Raw genomic sequence first — 17,702 nt, 5'->3', positions numbered from 1 at the left:
GCCCTGCCCACTGGAGTCTGGTGTGGCCCGAGGTGACTCAGTATGGACCCCAAAGCCACACCTTGCTGGTCTCTGTGAGCACCAAGTTGCTGCTCTGGAAATGCTGTTTTATAAAAAGGGACACCGCAGGACTGTCCGTCTTTCTTAATGCAATATTTATTTGTACCGGTGGTTGATCTTTGGACCTAACATTAGGTTTTAACCAAATAACCAGTCCAGGAATTGGCAAACTGTCCTTTATCACTGATGCCATTCCAGACGTTATCAGTATAATTATAAAAGGGGAAACATTTTATTTTTTCACAATTAAAGTGAAAGTTGTAGATTAATACGCAGTGATCGTGCGTGGGCAGGAGGGAGACACGCAACTTTATTCACTGTAAAAATGAAATTTAAAGGAAGGTTTGTGTCAATTGTGGAGCATAAATAAATCCTTTATACTGGGCTTTGCAGCACTGGTCCTTTCTGAATAGCTCTGGGGCTGGGGGTTTCGGGGCTGCCTTGCAGGTCTTGAGCCAACCCCCTGAATACCGGCATTGGGCGGGGTGGTGGGGGGGGGCCTCAGGGTCCCAGGGGCTCTGAGCAAGGCCTTGAGAGGCTTCTTGAGGGTGGGCTGTGGCCAGTGTGTCCTGGGTTTGTCCAGACTGCTGGGTGTGGGCGGAGGGACACACAGCCTCTGTGTGTTGTGGGGGGAGCCTGACTCACCTGGCTGTGATGTTAGGAATACACGTTTAATTGGGTTGAAATCTGAAAAAATCAAATCCCCCAGCTGTGGGTGTCCCAGCTTCAAAGAGCTGGCCCTTGAGTTGCAGAGGGGTGGGCTGTGCTTTTGCACTGAGCCCCCCACCCCACTGTAGTCACCAAGGGAGAGGCCCAGGGAGGTCGCAGGAGGGCAGCGCTGCGCCCACGTTCTGCTGTAGCTTTGGTTTAGAAACCATGAGTTTGATCCAACACGATTGGTATATTCAGGAGCAGTTTGAGCAGTGTGGTGGACGTGTGGTTTTGCTCAGGATTTACACTAGATGAACACAGAAAAAGCCAGCCGGTCAGAGCCGTGCAGGACACTTGCAACCACACACCCGTGCTGCGCCGTGCCACCCACCCAGGTAATCCTCCTCCCTCAGTGACATGTGTTGCGGCACTTGCTTCCAATCCCTGAAGCCCCGTGGTCCGGGCGGCGGTGCTGGATGGCGAGCACACCTGGCAGCGGCCCTGACACCGCCGGCAGCCCAACCAGTTCTGGGCTGGCCCCTGCCAGGGGTCCTCTCATAATCCAAGTGACTGACCTTTTATGGGTTGTGAGTTTCCTGCCATGTTTGAAAGCGTTCTTTCCTTCCAATTACAAAGTTGTTTTGTGGTTTCTTTTTAAAATGTTAAGATTGTCACTGTCCTCGGTAGAACACATGGATGATACATACACACGCATTCGCACACATACAAGGTACACATGCGCACGGTTGTACATGCACTCATACACACATACACTCCAGCATGCAGGGTGTGTACCCACACTTCCATGGTGGAGGAAGGGTCTAGATCAGCCCAAGAGGGCTGTGGTCAGAGCTGACCCCAGGGGGTGGGATAGATCCAGGGGCACCCCAGGTCCTCATGTCTGACCCAGGACCAACTGCTTGCCGCACCGCCCAAGAGCAGTGGTGGTCGGTGGCACCTGGCCCCATCCCTGAGGGCCAGGGTGAGCCCCATCTCGTCCAGGGTGTGGGGACCCTGCCCGTGTCCTCAGCACCAGCCCAGCTGCCCTTGGGACCCCCCCCCCAGGCTGGGGTTGGGAGGCCTGCTAGGTCCCAGTTTCCTCACTTGAGAAGTGGGGTTCAGCATGTTCTGTGGGAGGACACGAGGCTGCATCGGACCTCGCCAGAACTCTCAGCACCGGGCAGGGCTTGTCCTCCAGGCCAGGTGGAGGTGAGGTGAGGGCTCCGGCCCCTGGGACCCTCTGCCCACAGCCACTGTAGGGCAGGTGTGGGCCCTGGGGGGCTGGGGAGGGCGGTCCTGTGCCTGGGATGGGAAGCCACACCTCTTCTCTGCAGGATGAGCTTAGACGCACCACAAACCTGGACTCAATGCTGCGGACCAGCAGGCCCAGCCCTGCCCCTCGGAGCTGACCGTGGCTTCTCCTGTTTCTGTCTCTGCCCAGGTGCAGGCTGCTGGGGCAGGGCTGCGTGTTCTCAGCTCAGTCCCCTCCCAACCCCAGCACTGGACACACAGCTGGGGACACGCCAGAGCCACACTTTATTCCAGGCTGCAACGGGGGCGGCAGGATCCCGGCCTTAGGAACCCTCCCACTTGTCCAGGGCTCCCCTGGGGCACAGCTCAGCTGGGCAGGGCTGGGGGGGCTGGGCCACCAGGTCACCGCAGGGGTGTCCCCACCTACACGCCCCACCCGGACTGCGCAGACGGCCAGGATCTGTCCTGCACGGCTCTTACACGGGGAGCCCAGCGAGGTCCTGGACTGTGGGACACGGCACAGGAGGTCGGGTGGGAAATAAATACGAGGCCTTGGACTACTGGCCGCCAGCAGCACTGCCACCTGCCGCTGGTGGCCTCTCAGCAGCTCAGGCCATCCTCCTCAAAGGGTTCAAAGGCTGCAAGGTCAGGGCCGGTGGGCAGGGGTCGCTGGTCAGCGAGCACCAAGCTGGGCAGGTAGAGATGCCCAGCGAGCGAGGGGGCGGCTGTAGCAGCCTAGTAGTGCCTGGCTCACCCCTCTGGGCCAGGAGCATGGAAGCTCCAGCTGCTGGGGCACCAGGACCTGTGCGCACCATTCGCTCTGCCTGGAAACCTGCCCCAGCATCGCCTGCAGGGTCAGCTCCTTACAGGAAAGGGCTGTGCACCTCCCACCTTGACCCTGGCCCAATAAATACTAGCTGAGGGGGAGGGGAGAGGAGGGCCCGGGGCAGGGTCAGCATGTGGCAGGTCCCAGAATCCCAGCGGCCATGCGAGCCCCACCGCTCGCTGACCACAGCAGCCCTGGGATGGTCACAGGGGTCCCGCTCTGGGGCCTAGAAGTTCCCTCAGGCAAGGCGGGTGGCAGGGACCTAGGGGGGCCTGTGGGCACTGTCCCAAGCTGGGAGGCCGCCTGGCCCTCAGGCAGGGGTCCCAGGGGCTAGGTGTGGTCGCAGCAGCATGAGGGGTCGGAGGTCCTGTGATGAGGTTCCAGAGAAAACGGTCCTAGTGACTATAGCCCAGGCCCTACCTGGCCATGCCCGGGGCTGCCCCAGGAGCAGGGGGTCCAGGACAGCTGGCCTCCGCAGGATGCCCCTGTGGTCTGGCCGCTTCCTCGTCGGCTTGGCCATGTCATGAGTGAGTCCAGTGTCTTGGGCCTCCAGACTGCCTCTTGCTAGGGTTTGTGCTTGAAATGGGCTTCCACTGCAAGTGGGACAGCACCAGGCTTGTCACGCCGCACAGGGAGCCCAGGCCGCCCACGGGCAGGACCCCGCTGCTGCCTCGCCCTTACCTGCATACTCCTGGGGCAGCATGGGCCTGTCCACCACCTTCTGAAATGCTGCCACCCATTCCCGCTGGTCCGACTCCGTCTCGCAGGTGAACAGGAACTTGCGGTCGGGCGTGACGATGGTGATGCCATGCGGCCAGTGGTAGCCCTGGGTGGACGGCGGGAGCCCATCCAGCACCTTGTAGCCACTCTCCTTGCTGCCAATGAAGACTTCCCCTCGGGCGAAGGCATCCTGTGGGACCAGGCTAGAGGTGGGGGCGGGTCCCAGGCGCAGGGCAGGAAGTGCAGCCCCTCCCCCGCCAGCAAGGCATCAGTTCTCCCACAGGTGACAGGGCACTGGGGCTAGCTGAACCACTCTGGGGCTGCACCCCTTCCTTACCAGGGGGTCTTTGAAGTACATCAGCCTCCGGTCATCCATGGTGAACCAGCGCTTCCGGAAGCCTTCTGTTTGCTGTGGGTCAGAGAGGGCCAGTGACCAGCAGGGCCCTTGCCCCCAGCTGCCCCAGCTCGCCACCGGGGCAAGGTGTGAGCTCTTGCGGTCCTTCTGGGCCCTGCTGGTCCTGCTCTGTCCATGCCAGTGCAGGAGGGGCATGTGCCTCCTGCCTGCACGCCCTTCCCTCCCCTCCACACCAGCCCTGCCTCTCGCTCCTGTGTCTCCTGCCCTCCTGGTGGGCCCCAGGTTGGGGTCTGGGTCTCAGTCACAGGCCTCTCTGCACCTGCACTACCCACCACCCAGGGTCCTGGGATTCCCGTCTCCCCCAACACACAGTAGGGAATGGCACAGTGGCATGATGTGGCCTGGCCCACGCAGGTACACGGTTCCCTTGAAAAGGTGCAGGAGGTGGGGGCCAGACCCAAAGCCCAGGATGCTGGTGTTGGGTCAGCTGGAATCCCAGCTGGGCACAGACAAGGGGCCACGAGGACCCTCCCGTAGCTGACCTGCTGTTACAGAAGGTCCTGGGGCCACCCATAGCAAGGTGACCAGCTTAGAAACACTCAGCACCAGGGAAAGTCACCAGTGCTCCTGCCCAAGACCCTCTGTGACACACCCCATGTCCTGCCCTGGCAGCCTGGGCCCAGGCAACAGAACCATCAGGAAGGAGGCTGAGCTGGGAGTGAAGCCTGGGCCTCGCACACCCACCTTGGGCCCTGTCTTCTCCATGTAGCCTTCCTTCAGGTAGTTCCTGGAGAGCTTCGGCACCAGCTGGGGCGGAAGACACGCGTCAGGGGTCCTGGCCCCTCAGGAGCTGGCTCAGCCCCCACCCCAAAGGCCTCCCAGCTAGGATCCCTCCAGGGAGGAGGGAGGAGGGCAGGGCCCAGGCTGGCTGCCCCTTTCCCTTCCCCCCTTCCCCTTCCCCCCTTCCCCTATCTGCTGCAGCTGAGCTGAAGTCGCCCAGAACGGGGCAGGAGAGGGTGACTTTACAGTGGGCCTTCAGCCAGTCCCCTGACCCACCACGGGGCTCAAAGTCCTCCCAGACTCGGGGGCAGGCACACAGCTGAGAGGTCTACCTCCCCACATCCCCCTGTCCCTGGAGGTGACCGCAGGGCAGCCACTCACGTCTGCATCGCTTGCCCCAGGGAACGCCACCTGCAGGTAGTGGAAGCGGGCAGCTCGGAGCGCGTTGAACCAGTCCACGATTTCCTAGGGGTCAAAGGCTGGTGTGAGCCATGGGCCGAGGGGGGACGGAAGGGCTGGGCTGAGCGGGGGCCAGCAGTCAGGGCTCTCTAAGGAGGGGCAGCTCCTCCTGAGCTCTGTGTCCTCGGACATCTCCAGGGGAGCAGAGGTGCCCCTCAGGCAGGAGGTGGGCGCAGGGCCCAGTGCACAGCGGGGTGGGGGCGGGCAGCCCAGCAGCCCCCACAGCCCTGGCCAGCCTCTTCTCCTTCCATCTTAAGCTATTTTTGTGAAGATCCTTATTTTGTAGCTGTGCAGGTCGTGGGGTGGGGGGGAGCTCATCTATTTATAAACCCACTCGGAGCCATGGGGAGGGCAGCACCACTCCTGAGCAAGAAGGTGGAGAGGCTGGAGCCTCTGGGCTCCTCTCTGTCCCTCCGGCTCCACTGCGGGGTGCCCTGGGGGCCCCAGACCAGTGCCCATGCCTGGCCCCAACTGTCCGGGTCAGCCTGGAGTGCGGTCCCTGTCAAGGCCCTGTCCTCACCCTCAGCTCCAGCCTCTCCTGGCCACTGCGCTCCAGGAGGGGCCAGAGGACCCCGCAGCCCAGAAGTCCCCCGACCTTTCTGCCCAGCCCCTTCAGCCTCGTGTTCTGTCCCACCGTGGGCATACCCCAGCCCCAGACAAAGCAGGACCTCCAGCCACCCTCTTCCAGCCAGCTGTGCCCTGTGGCGCCTCTAACCCTAACCCCCTGCCCCAGAGCTCATGCCACAGGCCCCTGTCACCCCAGCCCTGCCCCTCACTGGCCACGCCCACTTCCAGCCCCCCTCGTCCCAGGCCCCGCCCTATAGGCCCCTCCCACTTAGCCCCACTCTCCTCTGGCTCCACCTTCCTCCACCCAAGCCCTGCCCCGTGGCCCTCCCCTCCGACAGCACAGACGGTGCCTAACCCACCCAGGCCGGGCCACCAAGCCCACAGCACCACCCCCTCTGCCCTGCCCAACCCTCCCCACACCGCCCCTCTGAGAGTCCACGCTTGTCCAGGCCTGCCTACCCACCCTGTACTACAGACCCCACCTCAAGACATCACTCTGCCGGTGACACCCACCCTCTGCGGTTGCAGTGGCTCACACTTACCCAGATCTTTGCACTGGTCTCTGTGGGGACACCCCTCCTGTGCACCAGCCCTCCACTGGTGACTCCCACTCCTGACTCCTGACCTCCTGCCCACACGGTGCCTCCCCTTGGCTTTCGGGACACAGTCTCCGCTGGGTTTCTTCCCTTGGGGCCCCTTCCACCTGTCCTTGCACAGGTCGGTGCTCCAGTGCCACCCCGTGCCCCGTCCTCCATGGGATGGTGGCAGCTCCACAGATTCTGCTACGACCTTGCCCCGCTGGGAACCCAGCTCCCCCCGCGCCCAGCCCCATCCCAGCACACCCACCCAGCCCAGCACCGCTGTCTCTGCTCAGCCGCAGCAGCCTCTTGCCTCCCCTTGCACTGTCCTCCGTAGCCAGCGGGAAGGGCAGAGGTCACCTTGGGGCCTGACACCCCCCAGACTTCCCAGTGTACCCCAGTAAAGGTAGAAGTCTTTGACATACCCTCCAGATGCTGCTCGGCCCACCTTGGGGGACCATTTTGTGTTCTCAACCTGCTTGCTCTCCTGCCTCCCTCATCCTGGGTCAGCTTCTCCAGCCACAGGGCCTTTGCACTTACCCCTTCCTCTCTGGGAACACTGTTCCCACCCTGAGGACTAGGTGGCCACTCCCACTATGCTACCTGCCACCTTCCTCACACTCCTCACAGTGGGGTTTCAGTGGGTCCTTCATGTCTCACCGAAGTCCCTGGGTTTCTGTGGCCACCTCTTTGCATCCCCTAGCCTCAGTCTCCCCTCAAGGAAAGGGAAAGTGGAGACTTCTGGATAAAGCTGAAGATTTGCTCACACCTGAGCCGGGTTCCCTCCTAGAACCCGTTCACGGTGCCTGAGGGATTTTTCTAAAGGCCTGAACCCGCGAGGTGGGGGAAGCGAACAGGTGCACAAGAGCTGAGCGACTGAGCGGGACCGCAGCCAGGGGGGCATAGCTGAGAGGCGCCCAATTTATAGTGCACAACCCCGAGGGCTGAGTGGGCCTTAACAGCCCTAGGTCCCCTGGCAGCAGGAGTGGGGGACCCTGAGCAGGTGAACCGTCAAAAAGATTGCCCCTCCAGCCCTGGCAGGAGCTGGGGGTTCATTCTCCAGGGAGGGTAAAAGAGAGGCTCAGTGTGTGCACTCCAGAAATAGGCCTCAGGCACCCCGCCCACACCAGAAACAGTGGCTCCAGGGCCCATGAACACACTGAATGCAGAGCCCCTCCTCCCCTTCTCAGCCCCCACAGCGCCGGGCCCGAGTGTATCCACACCGGGCAGCGGGAGTTTCTCTGGAGAATCCAACCAGCCCCAGATCCCAGGATGTCTGGTCAGAGTAAATCCACAAACAAACAAATAGAAAATAGCAACTTAGAAGAAAAGGACATTTTTCAGGGATAAGAAAGCTTCAGAAATTATCATCAGTAATTAGAGATGAGATACTACAATCATGAAACAAGAACAGTGTTTGAGAAAGGAACATTCCGAGATCCAAAAGGAGCTCTGCAAAATTACGACTTTGAGAGCAGAAAAGAAACCCTCCATAGAGGGTTGAAGAAATTTCATAGAAGGTAGAGAAAAAAGAAAAAAATGGGACTAGAAGAAAAAATGAGAGAACCAGTCTAAAAGAACTAATGTCTGAATAATCAGAGTTTCAGGAAAATGAGAATGGAGGAAGTGGAGGCTTGAAATTACTGAAGAAATAATTTAAGGGAATATCCCCTGATCTCAGGGATGTGAGTTACCGGGCCCAGCAACCAGCACAGAGGAGACAGATGCAGGCCAAGACAGCCGTCAGAAAATGTCAAAACCCCGGGGACAAACTCAAGGGGAGGGAGGGATCAGTGGTGCAAAGCCTTCAGGATTAGGAAGGAAAACTGATTCCAACCGAGAATTCCACATTTATCCAAACGCTAGACCAGCGGAAGATAGAAAACGTCCGATGTGCCAGCTCCCAGGCAACCTGCCAGAGAGCTGCCTGAGGGTGTGCTCCAACACAAGGAGGGAGTAAACCAAACAAGACCTGGGATCCCGGGAGCAGGGACCCCCAGGAGAGAGATGAGGCTGCAGGAGAAACATCTCCAGACAACAGCAGTCAGAGGCTACGTCGAGACACAGTTCTGGAGTGTCCGGCGAGCACACAGTTAACTAACTACAGGGAAACACAACTGTCAGCTCTCGGGAAGATAAAACGTGGGCAGCAGAGGAAAGTAGTTGTCGCTTGCTCCACGGGCAGGTCTGACTAGCATCTCACATAGTCATGATACTGGAAACCCCGAACACGAGCGTGAGCAAATGTGCCATGAGCGGCCACGGCTGGCACGTGGGAGGCGCGGCTGCAGGGAGCCCGGCTCATCTTCCATATGGGCAGGCGTCAGATGGTGCCTAAAATGGACAAATCTGCAGCACCACGCGCAGAGTATTTATAGACACGGGACAAGTTCCCAAAGGAGGCTGGGAGGAGCCTCCAACTGCTGTTTCTCAAGACTTAAGGACCATTTAACTCTTTAAGCTGAGGCACAAACATCTGGTGAGACTGACACCCCAAGGCAGCAGGATGGGCTCCATGCTGCCCCCTGTGGTCCGGCACAAGGACAAAAGACAGACTTGGCCCTGGCCCTCCAGAGATGCTGGTGTGAGGGCGGTGGGAGGGGCAGGCGTGGGGCACCAAGGGCTGAGCTATCCCCCGGGCAGAGATAGTGGTGGCCAAAAGGAACACTGCTGTCCCTTCCCCTCCACATAGGACTCCGGTTCCCCCCCGACGGGCCCCTCTCCAAAGGGTCCCCCAAGGGCATGGGGTGCTGGGGGCAGATGCCACCAGCGGGGGTGGCAACCTGGTTCCCGGGCAGCCCGGTCCCCAAGACCCACCTTCCCATCCTCATGGTAGACAAAGATGTTCCGGGTGCTGTTGTCCTTCAGATAGGTGACCTGCAGGCCGTGGGGGTGGCCGATCTTGGCTGGCTGGAAGGTCGCATTTAGATGCTCTATCTTCATGATGGCCTTGGGCTCCTTGGCCTGGGAAGCAAGGCCACGTCTGAGCGCCAGGCAGAAGCCGTTGTCCAACTCAAGGGAGCAGGAAGGCTGGGCTCTGCAGATGCTGGGAGCACAGCACAGTGCTGTGCAGCTTTGGGCAAGTTACCTAACCTCTCTGAGCCTCAGATTCCCAGTCTGTAAATCAAGGGTAACAGTATCTCCTTCCCAGGGATGATGCCGATGTCATGCAGATTGGCCGGTGGCCCCTCTCTGCCTCTCCAGCAGTCAGCTCTGCCACCGCCTCTGGGTGTCCCCTTCTGCCCCAGCTACCCTGTCCCTGCCTGCTGACCTAGTGTCTGCCCACTGTACTGGGTGGGGGACTTGTGAACCACCATGCTGGGCCCCTCTTGTAGGAGCAGCGGGCCATGGGCCTGGCTGATGGGCCCTGCCCAGCCCTGGCAGAGGGGAGGCCCTGACCACCAGGCCACATGCCCTTGCGGTCCTGGGCTGCCCTGCTGAGACCCCACTCTAGCCAATGTGCTCACCCATCCCTGGACCATTGTCTCCAGGGTACCCCCAGGCAAGTGGGGGTCTTTCTGGGGTCCTGGTTGGCTCCATGGGGCGGGAGGTGACCAGGTTCCCTCCACCTCTCGGCTGGGCCCTGAGCGCAGGGGGGCTGCCTGGGGCCTGGACAGCCTCGGCCACCGCAACTCGGAGGCCTGCAATCCACGCAGGCCTGTCCTGGGGATCCTCATAGGGTCCTGGGGATCCTCCGGGGGGTCCTCACAAGGAGGGTCCTGGGGGGGTTTCTAGAGGATCTTCATGGAGATTCCTTATGGGGAGGGTTCTAGGGGGTCTTGGGGTGACCCCTCATGAGGGGGCTCTGGGGGTCCCCATGGGGGTGACCACATGGCCCCTGGGACTCCAGGAGAGCAGCTGAGGACACGAAGCTGCTGTCCGGGGGTGCCACTGCAGGCCCCAGCTGGAGGCCTGGAAATGCCCTGGGAGGGCCCCAGTCACCCCCCGTGGCTGGCTCACGTCACTCCTGTTGAAATACTTCAGGGCCCCCTCTCGCTCCGTCAGCACGAACTTGCGGCTTAGAAACTGCCCGTTGTCCCGGCCTCGCTTCCAGAGAAAGCCCTCGCGGTACCCTGGGGGAGAGGGAACACGGTCAGACAGGTGGTGGACCAGGGCCGGCCCCGAGGAGAGCACAGGTGCCAGGACTCCGACCAGTGTCCCCTGCCTTCCCCCGGGCCCTGCCCCACCTGGGCAGGCACCGACAAGAGCCCGACGGAGGTGGCAGAGTTGGGGCTTGACCCTGCCTGTCCCCCGCCACCTGCCCTCGTACAGAAGCAGCACGCGCCCTGGCCATCTGCTGCCGCAGGCTCTAGCTGCGCTGCTTCTCCAGGTAGGGCACACGCGTGCGGGGAACTGGGCCACGAGCCGCAGCTCGAGCTTCACGCTGCGCACACCCACGTGGCCACCGGTGCTGAGCAGAACGGCCCCAGGGTGTCTGCCTGGGGTCCTCGGACCTGGGCATGTCACCTTCTGCAGCCAAAGGGACTCTGCAGACGTGGCCAAGGGCCTTGTGGGTGAGATCTGAGGACGGAGGAGACGTGACCACAGAAACAGACCTCCCGTGGCCCCGTGGGACTCATTCGGGAGCTCCAAGCTCAGGACGGAGAGAGGGTAAACACGGGTGGTTTCAAGCCACTGAGCCGTGGCCAACGCTGTGTGCCCCTGCCTCTCCCTGCCCCCAGCACTGTTCAGACATCCTCCACATCGTCCCCACCCCTTTCCCTGTCCTGGGACCTCCTGCTGAGTGGGATCAGGCAACGTGGCTCCTCCCTCGGATCTGCACGGGAGACACGTCCGTGTCGCTGTGTGTGGGGGCCACAGCTACCATTCACCAGCCGCTGGGCTTTGGGGCTGTGTCTGCTTTCAGGCCACTGCCGGTGTCTCCCTGGGGGAGGGGCTGCGGGCTCGGCTGTTGCCGCCACGCTGGGTCTCAGAGCAGCTGTCTCGGGGAAAAGGACCCGGAGCCCCTGTGAGGGGTCGTCCGAGGGTTGGTCGCTCATCTGCGGTGGACGCGAGGGAGGGGCCGTCAGTGCCAGCTCGGGCTGCAGCCCCCGCTGGTCACCACAGCAGCCACTCGGGCCAGACCCACTCAGCCCTGACCACCACGCCTCTCGCTGCCCGGTGCCTCTCGACCACCCAGACAGCCCCATCCCCAACACCAGACACCAGGGATATTTTCTCTGTTCTCTGAGAAATGTGGCCGTAAAAAGGCTGCAGACTGGCGGCAGGGAGGGGCAGCTGGCACCGCTGGGGACATAGTGCTCGGCCTGTCTCAGGATGGGGCCAGATCGGGCCTGTTCCCTCCCCACAACTCGGAGGCCCCAGCACCTCTCAAGCACGTGGGAGGCTGATGTGCCCCCACCCCTTGGCATGCAGCAGCCGGGGCAAGTCCCCTTTATGGGAGTGGGGGGAGGTCCACCAATGTGTCCCCCAAGCCCAAGTAGGAACTACTCAGAGTGTTTGCTGACTGACTGAGCGAGCACCTGGCCCGTCTGGCTCTTCCTTCAGCATCTGGGCCTCTCCAACCGGCGCTTAGCAGGCTGAGGGTGGACGCCAAGAAGTGCTGGGAGCAGCATCTTCACAGGTGTAATGACACCACAGCTGCTCTTCCTGGGCACGCGGGGCTCTGGCAGGGGCCTCATTCACACCCAGGAGGACCTCAGAGGCTCGTCCCATTGCATGGATGAAGAAACAGCTCAGGGAGGGCACGTGCCTGGCCCGAGGTCACCTGGCCAGCAAAGGCTGGGGCTGGCTGGGCCCCTGCACATCCCACCCCGCACCAGGTTCAGGGACGCTGAGGCTGGGACACGCCCCCGCCCCTGCCATGCCCACAGTGCCCAGCAGGTGGCAGCAGCGCCTCAGGAAGCGTGAGGGCTGCTGTCCAGTGGGCAAGGCCCCTGGGCAGGCGGAGCTGTCCCTGCCATCTCGCCAGTTCCATATGTGAGCGCAAAGCCACAGAATGGAGGGGACGCTCCCCTTGCCCTTCTGGCTCTCCCGACAGCAAGCTGCCAAGGTGCCTAATTTCAGGCACGATGACAGGTAGCAGGAGCGGTATTTTAGGAGGGCATTGGCCAGGACCCAGACCTGGCCTCACCCCGCAGTCAGCCGGCCCGGCGTGCACAGACCCATGTCCTCCCTGGGAAGGCCCAGGCGTCATATCCACCCCTGTGCTCTCCAGCCCTGGGGTCTCGGGCCTCTTCCCCGGCCAGAACCTGCACAGCTAGACACCCAGGCTGTCTGTGCCCAGGTGCCCGTGTTCTGCGAAAGGACTGGCCAGTCCTGGGGCAGAGACTGGATGGTGAGCCCTGCATTTATTGAACACCTACTGTGTACCAGGCCCTGCCGAGTGCTGGGTCCAGTCCCACCTGTAGGGAGCCGGGGGCCGGCCACACTCCATGAACCCCGCCACGGAATGCCTAAGGTGGCGTGTGGAAAGTCTCGGCATCATTAGTCATGATGAGATCCCGCCACACCTGCTAGGACGGCAAAACCACCTCTCACACAAGCACCGACAACCCTGGGTGTGGCCAAGGGTGGGGGCAGTGGCCCTTCCTGGCACCAGTGGGGTGCGAAGTGGCAGAGACCCCGGAGAACACTCCGTGCTTCTTACAGAGTTAAACATACTCATCACATGACCCGGGAGCAGCGGACATCCAGGGGACGAAAGACACGATGGTGTGAGAGCCGCACACGGACGCACAGTGTGGCTTCGCTCGTCACCATCAGCACGTGGCCAGAGAAGAACAAACAACCGTGGTTCTTCCGAGCACAGATTCCACCCGCAGCCGAGGAACCCTTGTGCACCTGCCGGGAAGCCAGACCCAAAAGCCAGAATGGTTCCATCGAACGACATGCTGGAAAAGGCAAAACCAGGAGCCAAAAGCAGACAGTGGTCTCAGGGTTGGGGACTGACCACAGAGCACACTGCCCGTGGGCCCCACAGACATTCATGGTGACAAAGCTGTTCCACGTCTCGCACCTGCCACAGCTCAGGGAGCTGTGCTGTAACAGGACATGCAAAGTGTAAGTCGCACCACACATGTGCAACTTGTGCATTGGTTTATCTTAACCTGAGCCCGGCCCTACTCTGGGATGATGCCAGGCTTGCAGGGTGGGAGATGGGCCCGTACCGCCTTCTGTCTCCTGTCCGGGCTGCCCCAATGGAGGGGTGGCCTCTGGACCGCAGAGCCAGGGCCTGGGGAGGCACCAGAGAGACCAAGGCCCTGAGCCCACACCCAGCTGCCTCCGAAGGGCCACGACCTGTTTCCGGGCCTCAGGTTCTAGCTGCTGCCCCAGCCCCGAGTGACCAACACCAGGGCAGCCGTGCCTTGCTAGGCGTGGCTCCCAGGGTCACAGGTGTCCTCTGTGCACCTGCTCTGCCCTGCCTCTCCCCACCTGCTGCTCAGGCCACCAGGTCTGTCCACCCCTATTCGTGGGTCCCTGCCAACCCGCTGGTGCACCTGCCGGCCAGGGCCTCTGAAGACCCGTAGCCACATCCTGTGGTGGTTCGGGGCCCAGGTACGCCCTTGTCTGCTTTCCCCACATGGGAGCCCACGCCACCCGCAGGCTGGCAGCGAGCCCTGCCCTCCAGGGAGAGGCCCGTAGACGGCAGGACAGCTGAGACTCAGGGCATCTTTTCTAAGGCTGGGGAAACAACAGTGTCCAGGTCCAAGGGCGTCAGGACGGCTGCCCCCTCCCCACACCAGCCCTGCTCGGGGCTCCCGGGTCGGGGAGGCCATTTTCCCAAGGGGCAGGTCTGACCCCTCAACCCTGGCAGGTGGCGGGAGGGCAGGGCCCCGTCCTGGGGTCCAGTTCACAGCAGGAGCCCCAGGCTAAGTCCGGAGTGTGCTGTTCTCTGGCGTCGAGATGTCACCGTTCCTGGTCACTTGGCAGCGATGCTGGGTGTGTGTGACTGAGCACATCTGTCCTCATCCATCCATTCATTCGTTCATTCATTCTTTCGTCTGTTCAACAATCCGGCCAGTGGTAGCCATGGGAGAGGCCCACCAGACCACGTGGCTCTGAGCCTTGCGTCCCTGTCACTGGGGGCTGAGCTGCGTCCCCTTCTGTGCACAAGGAATCCGGGGCCCAGAGACATTGCCTGACTGCCACAGGGTCACACAGCAGGAAGCAGGGACCAAGTCCCTGTCCCCATTAGGGCCGTGGCTGGCCTAGCTATAGGCCAGGACCTCCCAGCTGGCCCCACGAGACCCAACGCCACCTCGTCCTGGCTATGGCCCTTTCCTGTGCCTCAGTTTCCTCATCTATCAAGCGACAGAGCTGAGAGGAGGGTGAAATGGGACGGTACAGTCCCCGTGGGCCAGCAAGGCCCTGGACTTGTATGTGGTGTTCTCAGCACAGCACAACGCAGGCTAGGGTCCCCATGCAGGGCCTTCAGCACATCCCGGGGAGGGGGCACCCAGCAGAGGCCATAAGCAGCCCCAGGGGTCAGAGGGTGGGGCCGGGGGCTCCCCGGGTCCCTGTTGACCCCCTCATGTCTCCTACAGCACCAAGGGCGGGGCTTGGCACGAGACAGGCCTAAGAGACCCCCACATTCATGGCAGCACAGCTGTGGGGGGCTGCCCCAGAACACCCCCCTCTCCACGAACCCCAAACCTGGAGACCCACACGGGGCCCCAACGCACAAGCACAGCAAACCCGACCCCAGGTGGACGGAGAAGGCTCAGGAGCGCGGCAGACGTCCTCAGTCCGGCAAGGCGCCTGCCCGTCCAGGGAGGGGACGGCCCCTCCCGCCTCCCAGCCAAGCCACAGCACCTGTCGCCTTGAGGGATCTGACCCCAGGGACGCCTCACGCTGACCGTGCACCCACGAGTGACTTCATGCAACGCTCCAGTAACACCCTGTGCTGGACACCATGTTGTCCCCACTACACAGATGGGGAAACTGAGGCACGAGATTTCCCCCCCCCCCACCGCCATCACTCAGGGAGTACAGGGCCTAGACCAGGAGGAAGGTAGGACGATTCCCACCCCCGTGGGGCACGGGGTCCGAAGCCTCAGGCAGGAAGCGCCGTGTCTGTGGTGAGGCGGCACGGGGCGGCCTGGCCTTCTGGACAACACGGGGCATTGTCCAGGCCCCTGTGAAAGCCGCCATTGAGGCTCTGACCCCAGGCGGGGGCCTGGCTGGGGAGGGAGCCAGGAGCGCTGTCCCCAGGGTCACCGAGAGAGGGGCCTGTGGGAGGGTGCAGGCACCCCCACACCCGTGACTTTGGCGGAAGAAGGAGGCCGCAGAGGGAGGGGCCGGGCTGGCTCCGTGGCCCGGGTTCACCTGGGGCCACAGGAGTTCTGCCTCCGTGGGCTGCGTGGAAATGTCCACGTCAGTGAGGTCGACATCAGGCACAGGGACAGAGACATGGGCGGGGGTTTATCCTGGGAAAGTTCCCGTCTTTTCCTTGGTCCCGGGTGAGAACCTCGGGAGGCGCGTGGGGCTGTGTCTGTCCTGGCCCGTCTCTGCCGCGGTTTCGCTGTGTGTGAGGGGTGATCTCTGCCCTCCTCGTGCTGTGTTTAGTAACCGGGGCTCTTGCGTCGGAAGGACTGTCCTCCTCCTGCCCCCGTCTGTTCACAGCACCGCGGACTCTCTGGGTTCTGGTCCTGCTGTGTCCTTGCTCGTTCCTGGCTCAGACTGCCCAGTTCGGCCGCCAGGAGCTCCAGAACCCAGCGCTGGACGCTCGCTTCCGGGAGGCCCCAAGGGAAGGAGGAGCCCCAACCGCCCCAGCTCCAGCCCAGAGTGCCCTGGAGCCCACGGTGCCGGCTCATTCCAGGGCAGGCCTGAGGGTCCGCCCTGGCATGGTGCCCACCCCCCCGCAGTAGCCAGAGACCACAGCCTGGGGCAGGGACGGTCACCAGGCTTGACGTGCTCAGCTCACCCGCCCCTCACTCCTACCAGTGCCGAAAGGGTCTGCAGGGCTGGGGTGGGGGTGGGAGAGGCTGCTGCCCGGAGCCCGTGGGGTTTAGCGGCCGTGCTCGTCAGGACCCCGCACAGGGCCACGCAGCTTGGGCTCCCTGCCGGGCTTTTGGCGTCCAGACTCTCTGGCCAGTGTGCCTGGCGCTCCCCATGCAACCAAGGTGCCAGTGTCCCGAGGGTGGCGTGTTGAAGGCCTCGGGGGAGGCAGGGACAGACTGACGACCCCCCACGTCCTGTGCACACCCAGGTTCTCTTCCCATATATCTCAGGCCCGGCGGGGAAGTGCAGCTCCAAGCGTGAGTGCCCAGGGTGAGGCAGAGCATCGCCACTCTGGGTACAACAGCTTTAGAGAAGCGGGAGTGGAACACAAAGGCCTCACTAGGCTCTCTGCACTGGGGTCCGCCATCGACCCCCGTGGCCTGCTACCCTCCAGGAGCCGAGACAAGGGCCTGGGGTCATGGCCACTGCGCAGCGCTCAGAGCCAGGGACGGGAGGTGCTGACGGCCGCCCAGTGCCCAGAAGGGAGGAGGCCAGTGGTGGAAAGGGCCGGAAGGCGCTAAACCACCCCTTCCAGTGTGGGAGTTACGCTCTCCGGGGAGAGCATGTCCAGACCCACCTTCCGTGCCAGCGGCCCCGAGGTGGGGAGGAAACCCCCTTGGACAGGACAGGACACGCGGGCCCAGCACCTGCTGCTCCCCCAGCCGTAGCTCTCAGCTCCCCATGACTGTCTGGGGTTGGAATCAACAAACACCCAGTCCTGGCGGGGCTCTGAGGGAGGTGTGGGCACAGCGGCTCTGCACAGACCGAGCAGTCGCCCCGTCCACACCCTACCCCGCCCTGCCCCACCTCACCCACTCGGGTTTCTCTCAATCTCCACGGCTCTCGATGGAACCCTCCTGCCTCACCTAAACTGCTCCCGTGTTTCGGGAGACAACGGCAACGCTCTCTCGGGCAGCCCTCACTCACCTGGCCTCAGGTGGCCGCTGCAAGGGACTCCCACGCTCCTGCCCAGTTAACACACGGCCACGTCATCCAACAGCATCTGATGGCTCTCTGGGGTGGGCCAGCACTGTGCGGCGCACATACCTGTGCATCCCACCTGCATACCCTACCTGCGTGCCCCACCTGTGCGCCTCACCCACGCACCCCACTGCCGTCCTCACACCAGGCTCCCATCACCCAGGTGAGACAGTGCAGTGCACAGATGGCGGGGTCTGGTCCCCGTGGTGGGATATGAGCCGGGGCCGAGGCTGTGCTGCCTCACCAGGCCTAGCGTGAGAAGCAGCCGTGGGCTCCGCCGTGGCCTTGGGAGGCCGGTGTGCAAGGCCTGAGACACTCTGTGCCCCTTGAGCCCACCCTGCTGCCAGACCTCTCCTCCTGCCATCCCCTTGGCCAATGTCACGCGAGAGCCGTTAGCTTCCTCTGGAACACCCACGGTGCTGGGGATGTTTCACCAGCATTGTCATGGGGGAACCTCGGGCTGGGGAGGGAGGCCTCCTGGCTCACAGCGATTGTCACGGCCTCCTGAGCC

At 62.5% G+C, this 17,702-nt stretch overlaps 1 protein-coding gene across 2 annotated transcripts in view; it reads right to left on the bottom strand.

Moving 5' to 3' along the window:
- Positions 1-2,251: 2,251 nt before the first annotated feature.
- Positions 2,252-17,702, bottom strand: part of ADAP1 (ArfGAP with dual PH domains 1) — a 45,616-nt gene continuing 30,165 nt past the window's right edge. For both annotated transcript variants that reach the window (XM_012639060.1, XM_012639061.1), the window contains 7 exons: positions 10,208-10,320; positions 9,065-9,211; positions 5,025-5,108; positions 4,608-4,670; positions 3,846-3,917; positions 3,470-3,698; positions 2,252-3,381 (listed from right to left, as the gene is read on the bottom strand). In XM_012639060.1, coding sequence (XP_012494514.1) covers positions 3,353-3,381; positions 3,470-3,698; positions 3,846-3,917; positions 4,608-4,670; positions 5,025-5,108; positions 9,065-9,211; positions 10,208-10,320 — 737 coding nt within the window. In that variant the 3' untranslated portion in view covers positions 2,252-3,352. The remainder of the gene's footprint in view (positions 3,382-3,469; positions 3,699-3,845; positions 3,918-4,607; positions 4,671-5,024; positions 5,109-9,064; positions 9,212-10,207; positions 10,321-17,702) is intronic.

This window comes from Propithecus coquereli, unplaced genomic scaffold (genome assembly GCF_000956105.1).
Source record: "Propithecus coquereli isolate 6110/MARCELLA unplaced genomic scaffold, Pcoq_1.0 Scaffold137, whole genome shotgun sequence".
NCBI classification, from domain to species: Eukaryota; Metazoa; Chordata; class Mammalia; order Primates; family Indriidae; genus Propithecus; species Propithecus coquereli.
The sequence above is the reverse complement of the archived record's forward strand: the minus strand, read 5'-3'. Positions and strand labels throughout refer to the sequence as shown.